Source organism: Oncorhynchus kisutch, linkage group LG19 (genome assembly GCF_002021735.2).
Source record: "Oncorhynchus kisutch isolate 150728-3 linkage group LG19, Okis_V2, whole genome shotgun sequence".
NCBI lineage: Eukaryota > Metazoa > Chordata > Actinopteri > Salmoniformes > Salmonidae > Oncorhynchus > Oncorhynchus kisutch.
The window spans coordinates 29,532,271-29,545,159 of record NC_034192.2 but is presented as its reverse complement, the minus strand read 5'-3'; the positions used below and the strand labels follow the sequence as shown (position 1 = coordinate 29,545,159).

The 12,889-nt window shown below is 45.5% G+C and overlaps 1 protein-coding gene and 1 pseudogene across 7 annotated transcripts in view; both read left to right on the top strand.

The window, feature by feature from the left end:
- The window catches only part of LOC109864605 (collagen alpha-1(XXIII) chain), a 204,965-nt gene that overhangs the window by 135,878 nt on the left and 56,198 nt on the right, over positions 1-12,889 (top strand). For 6 of the 7 annotated variants that reach the window (XM_031797654.1, XM_020452457.2, XM_020452456.2 and 3 more), the window contains exons 3-5: positions 4,048-4,092; positions 9,284-9,291; positions 10,014-10,040. In XM_031797654.1, coding sequence (XP_031653514.1) covers positions 4,048-4,092; positions 9,284-9,291; positions 10,014-10,040 — 80 coding nt within the window. The remainder of the gene's footprint in view (positions 1-4,047; positions 4,093-9,283; positions 9,292-10,013; positions 10,041-12,889) is intronic. The other variant, XM_031797653.1, reaches the window with a different exon arrangement.
- LOC116355003 (lysophosphatidic acid phosphatase type 6-like) lies at positions 10,189-11,742 on the top strand (annotated as a pseudogene).

Here is a 12,889-nt window from a genome sequence, read left to right as displayed (position 1 = left end):
AACTTTTTTTTCGACACTGAGAAAATGTCAGGTTTGCTGAGTGAAAAGTTCTGTGCAACTTCCAGCGGACGTTTACTGTGAACACTGAGGCTGTACCAGCTTTAAGTTAGTTTTAACAGTGGCCAAGTAAGCTACTGTGGCTATTTGATCATCATTTAGGCCTACCAGGGTGGCCTACAATCAAAAACAAGAGAAATGCATCCCGTAACATTTTACCATTGTTCTACCATTGTTCTACCATTGTTCTACCATTCAGCCTACATACAGTAGCAGCCAGTTGTGTGGTGTTCAATGTCGGTCTACATTCAGTGAGAAAACATGAAAAAAAAACATGTCTTTCAGACAAGGTGACTGAAAATGTTGTGTTGTTTGATGCAAGAAACCATTTTACAAAATAAAATGCATTACTATTCCCATATCATTATTACAAATAAATATACAAACTATCCTACCCTCTGCCTATTGGCTAATTAGCTTATTCTAGCTCAAAATGCAATACTGCCCCATTAAGACAAAAAAAAAGCTTGTTATCTGACTCGCTTTTCAAATATGTCTAGAAATGTGCACATTTTGTGCTCTTGTAGGAAGCAATCACTCCCCTATTGCTGACTACAAATTATATATAACTGGGCTAATAACTCACTAAATAGCAAAGGATTTGAAACATTTTTGCAAACGGGGCTACATGCATCTCTTGCTTTGATCTCAAAACAAGCGAATCTACTCACGACCATAGCTTTAAACACAGTCCAGTTCAACATAGATGGCACAGATCCATAAATGGCAATGGTCTTTACATATAGGCCTACGGGAGCTCTGATTGGCTGTGTACGGGCTGAGTTGTACGGGCTGAGTTGTACGGGCTGAGTTGTACGGGCTGAGTTGTACGGGCTGAGTTGTACGGGCTGAGTTGTGCGGGCTGAGTTGTGCTCAATAGCACCCTACTCCAAAAGAATCCTATTCCGATGCGTTCTGCCTACAATAAAATCGCTTGCATAGTGTGTTTTGTTTCGGTATGTTGCATTGAAAATGGCTAATATTGTGTTGATTCGATCACAGTTGCCAAAGTAAAGGGACACGTTGATAGTGTTAACTAACAGGGAAAACTCTAGAAAGTTGATTGAAGTTCTGTCTCGTGCTTCTCTCTGTGGCTTGATATTTCTTCTGCGCTCTGTGTTGCAGTCCAGGGGGAGCTGCACGGCAGTCTCGGGCTACTGCACACACTGCTTCCAGCTTAGAGGGAACATTGCTCTTGACATAAACCTTTAAACACCATCCAGGATCTGATAACCTTTGACCTCTAGGAGTAGATCACTGATGGTGAATATCCTAATACTTGACACGGCTTCCTCTTCTTGTCTCCTTCCCTTGGATGCAACCGATAGGTGAAAGGTCTGGGTAGATTTTCACCTTTGTGCCCTTGACCTGTCAAGTCCTTCAGATCAGCCAAAGGAGGGAAGGAAAGGAAGCTATTTAAGAGTATAAGGAAATGACCATGGAGACAGAGATCAGCTTACCAAACATGTAACACATGGTGGGGGTTTGTCCCTTGATAGCATGACTACTGAGCACATGCATACACACACACACACACACACACACACTCCTCATATGACACCTCCTGGTCCTGGTATGTCACAGATTTCACAGATCTTGCCGGTGACGCAGGAAGTTAAGGCCAAAATTTGACCCCCCCCACACACACACACCTGCACGTGTGTGTGCGAGTGAGTGTGCGGCACACGTGCGTGCATGTGTGGTGTGTGTGATTGATGTCTCTACGTCATTGCCACAGATGACAAATGAAGGTGCCAGACATTGGCACTGTGCGTGTCTGTGTGTGTGTGTGTGTGTGTGTTGGCGTAACTGTGTATGTACAGGTACGTGTTTAAAGCTCTGCTTGAGCCCTGGTTACACAGACAGACACACACACACATACAAACACACACACTCCTGTTTATACCATTAATTCCTCTAGTCAATCCTGGCCCTCCATCAGCCTGTCATCACCACGGCGGTTACCTCTCAGCTATACTGCACATGACAAATCACACGCTCCGGTTACAGTCCCCTCTACCTCCAGCACTGGCCACCTCCCTGTCCGTCGGCATGAGACTTTCATGTCCAATAGAAATAGAGGCCCTGCAGGGGGCTCCTAGTGACCAACAGCCCATAATATCAATACTGGATTACTGCTTACTGAACACAGTCAGTGGTCGGGATAAGCTTAGAAGCTTGAGAGACTCTGTACCCCTGAACCCCTGAACCCCCCCACTCTCCCCCATCCAGTGTGTCCCCTATTGCACCCTACCACCCCAGGAATCTTCTCTGGCCCCCTTGTATTGAGTCGTCAGTCTTTGCCAGGGCAGGTTCACTGTGGTGTTTATGGCTGGGGGAGCTGGAGGAGCGGAGCAGGGGAAGTGGAGAGTACTGGGGGGCTATTAATACCTTGGACACTGGGGACTGGAGGAGTGGAAGGGGGAGGGAGGGTAGGGGGTGAAGAGAGACAGGGGCAGGCAGGGGTGTGAGAATGGAGGAGGGGGGAGAAAGACAGGGGCACACAGGAGGGAGGCAATGACGCCTGTGTCCAAAAAAAAGAGGGAGAGGAGGAGATCAGAGATCAAATGTGATGGTCGAGAGAATAGGACCGTTCCGGAGAATACTGCCGAGGTACAAGAGTGACAGACTGCAAGCTGAGAATGGATGAGCGACTAAAACTTTGGAAAGTGGGTGGAGACAGAGGAGGAGGAGGAGGAGGAGGAGAAGGAGGAGGAAGAGGAGGAGAAGGAGGAGGGTAGTTCTCTTTAAAAGTGGGCTTCACTGTAAGGAAGTGATTAGGCCGCAACAATAACTCCTATAATGGCCTATGGAAAAAGCATGTCTGCAGCCAGAGCTGATTAGCATCAGAACACAAAGCTAGGCTACTCTAACCCAGGCCCAAAGCCAGTATGGATCCCATTTACCTGCACAGCCAGGGGCAAGCTCTGAAGGTGGATGGGAGGGTAAGCGAGGGAGTCCATAGCGAGGGAGGGCACTCTGGGTTAAAGGGAGAGTAAATCAAATCAAATCAAAGCTTATTTGTTACGTGTGTCGAATACAACAGAGCTTACAGTGAAATGCTCACTTACAGGCTCTAACCAATAGTGCAAAAAAAGGTGTTAGGTGAACAATAGGTAAGTAAAGAAATAAAAACAACAGTAAAAAGACAGTAGCGAGGCTATAAAAGTAGCGAGGCTACATACAGACACCGGTTAGACAGGCTGATTGAGGTAGTATGTACATGCAGATATGGTTAAAGTGACTATGCATATATGATGAACAGAGAGTAGCAGTAGAGTAAAAGAGGGGTTGGCAGGTGGTGGGTGGCGGGACACAATGCAGATAGCCCGGTTAGCCAATGTGCGGGAGCACTGGTTGGTCAGGCCAATTGAGGGAGTACGCACATGAATGTATAGTTAAAGTGACTATGCATATAGCTGACCTGCTGTAGCTCCTGGTGTTCTAACTGCTCTGGCTGCCTGAACCGCTCCTTGCAGCTTCCTATCTTTTTTAACTGCATCCCTGGTGGCCTTTTACTGTCAGGTCAGGGGAAGGTGAGGATTGGCACCAAGCCAGTGGAGGAGAGGCGTTGTGTTTGGTCAGAGAGAGGGGATGGGATGACCGTGACGGCGCGGGACGAATGTGTCGTCCATGGGAAGGCCTACTATGTGGATCGCTGACACACGCACACACACACACACATACACACCTGCTCCACTCAGGTGAATCCATCCAGATGTTCTACAGTAGAACATTCCACCTGTGGTGCCGTGTGTTTGGACATCTGGAGCAGTTTACACACCGTAACCATGCCAACACATATACTACCCCCCTAATGAACACACTCCTCTGCCAACACACACACACACACATCCAACAGTTTTATCTCATCTGTAGCTTACAACCCCCAGGTACCCCTTTAGCCCCAGCTCTAAACTTACAACTTCTTCTCTGACTTTTCAGTCGATGAGTTTGGGCTTGAACACTCTGTGTTTATGTTTCCTTCAGGTCCTCCTGGAAAGCGTGGAAGGATGGGAAGAAGAGGTGATCCCGGTAAGTGTCACATCTCGCTCTTAAGCCGTATTTTTGTGCTGTCGTCATCGCCACCTTCTCCTCTTTCTTCTCTACATTCCCTCTCTCCTCTTTCCCCACATCTATCTTCCTCTTCCCGTTCCCCGTCTTTCCCCTCCCTCTGCTCCATCCCCATCTCTCCAACCGCTCTCTCTCTCTCTCTCTCTCTCTCTCTCTCTCTCTCTCTCTCTCGCTCTCTCATGGACATGCAGGATGTGGTAGTGTGCTTGGACAGTCTGTGAACCGTGACTCAAAACACTATGTAATAGAGCAGGCCTTTCTTCCTGTCCCTCCGTATCCACTCCAACCTATCACTGACGTTGGCCACGTGGTCGCATTAACGTGTGTTAGCGGTGCAGCCTGAGCAGTAGCAGCCGCTCCAGTAGTAAGACGAGGTTAGTGACATTGGCAACGTCACTGTCCTCCCTTCTCCTTCAGTGTGTTATGGTTTCTCTTATACCGCAAAACACTTATTGGGAACATGAACAAAGCACAGACCTGAAATCGGTGCATTGTAACCCTTGTTGTACCGAACAGTTTTGTGTAGAAATCCTCAATAAGCCAAGTCTCTCTCACTCTTTGACTGGGTCATCCAACAAATATTGCTTTTTTAAACTTTGACTCATTGTCAGATTAAAGAGACATGTTTTTGAGTCTGCTTAGTCTAGCCTGTCTGTAGTGTAAGAACACTAGAAGGTATTATCACCGACTGTGGTGTGCCTGTGTGTCTGAGAGGGAAAAACCTCTTTGAGTCGTGGTTGCGGTCAAGACGGAGTCACGGTCCCCACGATCGCGGATGAGGACCATGTTGACTCACTCATGGATCACTGACGACTGTTACGAGAAATCGAGGCTCTTACCGTCAAGGAGACACACCCAGATCTTTTGGTGAGATATTGTCTCGTCTAAATTTGCCGTATCAAATAGTAGAAAGAAGTGGATGGTACCGCTTGCTACTATCAGATGGTAGTGAACCGTGACTCAAAACACACAGCTATAAAGGTGCCTTGTGTGACCTAGTGTCTTCCGTGCCTTAAACATGTGATGATGAACGTCATGGCTCACCCAATGTCAGATTATTCACCTAATTATCTAAACATAGCCAGAAAATGGTTATATAGTGTTTTGTGCGTTATAGGACATCCACATTCACCATAAACTTCTCCAGTTCTTCCCTGTCTCATATTCCTCCATATTTCCTCCTATTTATTCTCATACCCAACCATCAAACCGTTGCTTGATCTACCCAGATTGGAGCTGAAAGCTCTCTCTGCTCTGTTCACAGTCCATCAGGCCATTATCAGGACAGCTAAATGGCCATGTTTTGCATCAGGGCCCTAAGTCGTTCCAGCCGCGTGGCGTTCTCAGGATGGAGTTCAAAGACGGACCGATGGAGCGTTTTGTATTCATGTGGAGATGCTAGTTCATGTTGTCCCAGGACTGGGGAAATGTGTGGTTCTGTTTAGATCTGCCTCTGCCTCGAAAATAGTTTTTGTTTCATGTCCATAAGGACGCAGCCTGGTTAGGTTGTTGTGTTGCCCCGGCTCTGGCTGGTTATTACACCATGCTCTGTTTGTGTGACGAAAAATGTTCATCTATTTGAAAAACAAAGAGGAAGTTAAATACACACACAAACACAGTTCAGAGTAAAAATGAGAGACAATGAGATCATGGGAGTCGTTCACAAATGCAAACACACAGATAAACACACAGATAAACACACACACACACACAAACAGTGCCAGTAAAGGGAGGACCACCTGCCTCAGTGTTTCCCCTATATTCATTTAGCAGCGGTGGCCCACTGCTAAATTGTTGCCACCTCTGCAAAAAATATGATGTAATTATCTGGCTGGTGTGTTTGTTTACGTAGCTGTCTGGGCCAGTAGGTCCTTGTCCTAGTGTCTAGACGCACATAAACCTCATTGACTTTCATGCCTCATAAACCACAACACCTTTTTTCTCTCACGTTTGTTCCCTACCTCTTTTCTTATGTCCCTTCACTCCCTTCACTACTCTCCCTCTCTCTTTCTCCCACCCCTCTCTCCCTCTCCTCTCCTCTCTCCTCTCCTCTCTCCTCTGTACCATCCACCACTCTCCCAGCTAGCACATAATGTTCTGAGAACCATGTGTTTTTTAGAGCTTGGTGAGAGCGTGGTTGTACTATAGTTATTTTGTTATTTTGTATACAACCTTCCCACAATGTTCTGGGAATGGTGCAGGATACCCAGCTAGCACATAACGTTCTGAGAACCTTAGGTGGGAATTTCAGTACTTCAGCATAACATTTCCTACAGGTTTCCTCATGGTTCAATTTAAAGTAAGGTTCTCAAATTCTTCAGAGAACTTTAAGAAACAACGTTCTTCTGTGGGAATTTCAGTACTTCTACAGATTTCTATATAAAGTCATGTTCTCAGAACATTAAGAATACTTTCCTTAAAAAAAACACAAGAAATCATTAGTAAAGTTCAAACAATGTTCTAAGAATGTTTTTTAAGAACATATACAGTACTTTCCATTCTCAGCTTTAACATAACATTCTCTTTCCTCTATCTTGTTAAAGGGAAACCATTTTTCAATTGCATATGTATCATCTCCAGCACCACCCCAACAGCAACATATAGTTTGTGAAAATGCTACGTTTCTATGTTTTGTAGTAAAAAAAAGTTAGCGAGAGACAAGTGTTTCCAATGACATCACTGGTGTGCACTGTGTGATTCATACCAATTTTGAGTAGGCATCGCCTACTAATTGCCGACTAGTTGGTTGATCATGTCATTGGAAACGCTTACCTTTCTATAGCTTTTTTTACTACAAAACATAGAAATGTGCCATTTTCACATATGTTGATGTCGGGGTGGTGCTGGAGATAAATAAGAAGTTGAAACGTTGTGACATTCTCTTTTAAATGTATTCAGGTGTGTTGGCCGTGCCCTCTAATCCTGCCCACTAAGCTCGTTTCCTTTGAAATGGGGTCTGTTTGAATAGACTGAAAAGGTTTGTATTAGTAAAAAAAACAAGGCTAGCTCCATCCTGGTGGCGTGGTGGACTAATTCCATGGGTCGAGAACAAAAGATCATAAGTTTGAATCTCACTGACGCCATGACACAATAAAAAAAGACATGTGTTTGTATGATTAATGCCCAAGCAAATACATGTAGATGTGTCCTATCTTTGCTTGGAGTTGAAAAGAGTTAACCCAGACTAAGATAGCAGTGTTATTAAAAGTATTTTTGAAACATTTTCCCACGAAGGTTATTGAATTACCATCAATTCACCTAGAATTTGCGTTCTCAGAACGTTAATAAAACCTCCCAGGAAAACCTTCAGGGAACCATAATAAAACATTCTCAGAACCTGGGGCAACCTACAAATGATTGTTTCTAGAACAGGTGGAAAAACATTTTTAAAAAGTTCCGTTTCACCGGGGTCAGGAAACGTATGACTTTGTTCCCAGAACGTCCAAGGAACCAAATGTGCTAGCTGGGCTAACACTCCACCTCCCTCCTTTCCCCTCCATCCCTTTCTCTTCCTCTTCCTCTGTTTTTCACTTCTCCGTTAGCTCAGATCACTGATCAGATTCTAAACATGATCAGTAATTAAACAGTAATTACACAGCTACAACAGTAACAAAAAAACACATGTTATTGGTCGCGTACCCATATTTTGCAGATGTTATCGCAGGTGCAGCGAAATGCTTATGTTTTTAGCTCCAACAGTGCAGTAACACCTAACAATACAAAACAATGCACATAAAGGTGTATACAGCAGTAGGTATATAGGGTATCTCAGTGACCTTGTGGTTAGAGTGTCTGCCTGGAGATTGGAAAGTTGGGGGTTCAAACCACCCAGCCTAGTCATACCCAATGTGTCTCTGCTTGGCACTCAGAATTAAGGAGATAGACTATGATCTCCCTATGATAGACTAGCGTCCTGTCTAGGGGGTGTACTTATATATCACGCTGCCTAATGCTATAGGAACAGTAGATAGGCTCCTGAGCCTTTCCGACTTGCACAAACCAAGGCCACTTACTTTAATACCCCACTACTCCGGAACTGTCTGTTTCCACTCAGACTAGACCCATTCTGACATCTATTACCTACTTTAATACCCCCACTACTCCTGAACTGTCTGTTTCCACTCAGACTAGACCCATTCTGATGTCTATTACTCCGTCAGTTGTTGTTGTAGTTGTATTGCTGGCATGTTTCCCTTTCAGTGTTGGGGCCCCACCCCTGAATGAAAGCGTGCCATTCGTTGTTATTACAGAGACATCAGAATGAACCTTTTCATGATTGGTTTGATCCAAATAAACAACATTAGTCAGGAATCAAAGGCTGTATGTAATCTTAATAAGGCTCAACTGGTCCTCTGTGTTTCCTCTTCATCAGTTTAGTCAGGATTGTTGGTTTTAGACCAGAGTGGAGACTTCTCCAACAGTTCATGCTAAGAGTTAATAGAGAGAGGGACAGAGAGAGAAGAGGAGGAGAGGGAGAGAAAGAAAGGCAGAGAGAGAGAGAGAGAGAGAGACAGATGGAGTGAATGATGGAAGAGGAGAAAGAACGAGAGGGAGGGAGAGAAAGAGAAAAAAAGAGAAAGAAGAGAGGGAGAGATCACCTATCTCTGAAAAAGAACATTTCAGGACAGTCAGGAACACAATAAATGAACAGTCTGAGCATTGAGAGGATATCCCAAAGCCCAGACAGCTTTAAACCCATTCTGATTCAAACCCCTTCTGATTCTTATCTGGGATGTGGGGCCATTAAACTCAAGCCTTCATTTTTATATCACACTTTCTATTTCCTGTCCTTTTTTCAATGTACCAATATGTCCCTGTAAAACTCTGAATCACTTTCCAGCCTAATGCAAAACACAGCCATAACCCAGAAGTCAACTCAGTCTGTGCTAGTCTGTTTGTCATAAGGCTCTTACCACAAGCTCTATTGGCAATAACCTTAATGGGCTCTTTCTGTAAGATATGTATATCTTTAACTATATCCCCGATCTAAAATACCAAAGTACAAACATTTGTCTGTTTTAATTGCTGTACAAACCAGAAAATGTTGGAACAAAACGTTGAATGCATTATACCAGCACTAATAATTGTTTTCTCTTTTCTTTTTTCTGTTTGTTTGTTTGTTTGTGTTTGTTTGTTTGTTTGTGTATTGCAGGAGCTCCAGTAAGTACCATCCAGGATGTATCACACACACACACACACACCCAGTGCCAGTAGATGGACCAAACGGAGGAGTGTGTGTGTGTGTGTGTGTGTGTGTGTGTGTGTGTGTGTGTGTGTGTGTGTGTGTGTGTGTGTGTGTGTGTGTGTGTGTGTGTGTGTGTGTGTGCGTGCGTGCGTGCGTGCGTGCGTGCGTGCGTGCGTGCGTGCGTGCGTGCGTGTGTGTGTGTGTGTGTGTGTGTGTTTTGAGTATTCCGTGGAGAGCGTTAGAGAGCAGGCCAGGGTAGTGACTGGTAAATGTTCCGGGTGTAGAAGACTGCTGCTGCCGCTTCCCGTCCTGGGTTCTGTTCCTTGGAAGAGAGAGAGCTGGGATATCACACAGCTGCCAATGACTCACTGGGTCTGCGTCCCAAATGGCACTCGATTCCCTATATAGGTCATTACTTTTGACCACAGCTCTGATAGGGTGCCTTTTAGAATGCAGGCTGGCGTACTGTCTCTCTGAGAGGGCAGATATAAGAGGGATAGAATCCTGTTTATATAGTCAGTAGTTTATATGAGATCCTTATAGGGGATCGCTGTGCACTATAGTTCATTGAACCACACTCGTATCTTGTGTGTTTGCATGTGTTACAGTAAGGTGTTTTGATGGTGAATGTTGTTTTGTTGGTCGTCTGCTCTAACAATTATTATGGTGTGTGCTTTACTCTCTCTAACCTCACCAGGGCAAGACTGGGAGAGATGGATACCCGGTAAATTTAATTGACTTTTTTTAGATTCTCTTAGCCTATTTTGGGCTACTATCCCCTCCATCAAAAGTTTTTCTGTCTTCTCTTTTTTGGGTGATCCTTTTCTTCTCCCCACCCCTATCCTCTCCTTATTCCTTGCTCTGTTTACTTACTTCTAACATCAATGAGTGTGTTCTCAACAATGATTAATATAATTCCTGCTCTGTGCGTCAACTGAAAATGTCTGTAGACACACACACAGCCCAGTGTGATTAGCGTGGGCTAATTGGTTTATCACCCCAGGTCTGTTCCCAGCCCCACGTCTTGTAATGATGACATCATGGCTGCTGCCTGCTAACAGCAGACAGATCAGAGCCATAGCAGCAGTGTTGCATTAGAAGACTTTTCAGTGTGATGCTCAAATAACTCACTGGTTCACTTTGATAGATTATTTCATCAAATGTCATCTGCCAGTCTTTAAGGGTCTGGAGTTAAATAGTTCATCTACTTCCACACAATCCCTTGTAACCTCAGACCAATAGGTATATTCGATTTCTGTTCAATAGATAACCTAGTGCGGTCGAGTGCGGAGTTGTCACGCTCTCATCTCTCTGTTAAACTGTGATCTGGTGGCCTCTAGTGGTCATATGGGAAACTACAACTCTCTGTTCCACTCAGTATGGGCATGATTCCCTGTCTCTCTGGTCTCTGCAGTCTGATTGGTGATGGTTGGTGTTTTAGTCGCAATGAGAATCAACATAGATTACCTCTGCGTACGAATTTGTTTGTGAGTCTGTTTGTCTGTGTGTCTTTATGCTAATATGGTTCCTTTTTGCGCTCCCCCCCTCCTCTCCCCCTTAGTGTCAGGGGAACATGCCTCGTCCCATCTAGGGTGATAGTTGGTTGATGATCTTGAGAGCTCCAGGGCTGGCTGTCCTTATAGGATACTATTTTTGTTAGACAGCAGAGTAATTATGAGGATGAGGGACCTCTGGGCCAAAGTAGGTGTTCCGGGCTCGGTGTCTATGGCGTTCGGATCCCTGCTCTGGTCTCAGAAGAAGACGGAAACAACTCAGACAGGTTCGGCCCTCGCATACCGCCTTCTCCTTGCAGGCTTAAGCTCGTTCGAGTCCTGTTCCGCCACGGAGCCCGAACTGAAGTCTATGTCGGATGTCATGGATGCCCAGTGGGTGCCTAACCTCTTGGAACCCCCAGCACACACACAGATCAACTACATGGTTACAGACTTGGAAGGAGGTCCACGGCCCTCCTCAACGGTGGAGTACAGCTACCGGGCCAACATACTGACCAGGGGTATGTACCCAGCTCAGCTGACCACGGTGGGTATGCAGCAGCTGTATGAGCTGGGAGAGAGGCTGAGGAAGAGGTCCATCCAGGACACAGACTTCATCAACCCTACCCACAGAGGTCTATGTGCATTCCATTAACATTGTGAGGACAATAGAGTTTTTGCCAAGTGTCTGGTGGCTGTGGAGATGATCTGTCACATCTACAGACCCAGAACCTGCAGCTGTGTGTGGGTCCCCTCTTCCACACCCTGATGGGCAACATAAAATACACACTACAGGGCACAACCTCAGAGCTCAACAGGAAGCTGTTCCTCTGCCCACGACACCACTCAGATCCGCTGTCTCATTCCTCTGCGGGTTTTTGACATGCAATGGCCACCGAACGCTGCTGACATCACCCTGGAGCTGCATCAACACAGGCACACCAAAGACGCCTTCGTCAAAGTGTCCTACATTGGCAAGGACAAGTTGATTCTAGGCTGTAGAGGAGTCTACTGCCCCTGGCATGAATACAGGCAGGCAGGCTTTCTCTAAGTACTCACTGACATCTGAACTCCATGAGTCGCTCTGCAACCGCACAGAGGGCATGGCCGACCTCTGAGGCTTCCACGACACCTCCTCACCTTTGACCCCCAGCGCTGTCCCCTGCACTCACTGTTACCAGCCACCGTGTTTACATCCCACCAGAGACACTCTCCAGCCCTTGCCGAGCTTTAGCCAGTGTATTAGAGTATACAGTATGTTAGGATACCTCACTGTTTAAACCAGGAGTGGGCAAACCTTTTGGCTCGAGGTTCATATCAGGATTTCAATTTGTTTTTTCAAAATCTATTTGACTGTTAGAAAATAGGTCCATTATAATCTTGACATAATTTCTGTCTAGTTTTAGACATTCGTGTGACCGGGAGTGTTTTTGTTAACCAAAATAATTTCCTCCCACATTTATTTGATTATTATTGGTCTCGCGGGCCGAGTATGCTCACCCCTGGTCTAAATGCACAAAGGTAAAGGTAGCTTCACTGTCAAAGTGTATAACTGGCTTTGAAACCACACCCAGGGCAATGGGAATCCTGTGTGCTACTGCTCCTACTGGTTACTGTTTAAGATAGTCCCGTGTGTCTCAGTTGGTAGCGCATGGTGCTTGCAACACCAGGGTTGTGGGTTTGATTCTCATGGGGGACCAGTATGAAAGTGCATGCGCTCACTACTGTAAATGGCTCTGGATTAGAGTGTCTGCTATTTGACTGAAATGTTACGGATGGTAACAGGGAATGTTGGGATGTCCAGCCCGTATGGGGTTCCCAGATTCCCAGGGCTGCCTGGCTGCTCTCTGCTCTGCCTGGCACCGGGAAGCCTTCCTGACGGGAAATGCCTGCTACTAATTAGTCACAGGTGGGGGCAAAAATGTGTGTGTGCACATGAGAGAGTGTGTCTCTTTGTATGCTTTTGTGTCTGTCCATTTTTGCACAAGCATGTGTGCGTTGGGGTACGTGTGGTTTTATTTGTTTGGGTGTATGTCATGTCAGTGTCTGTACCGTAGTACGCTTAGTGAATATTACAGTA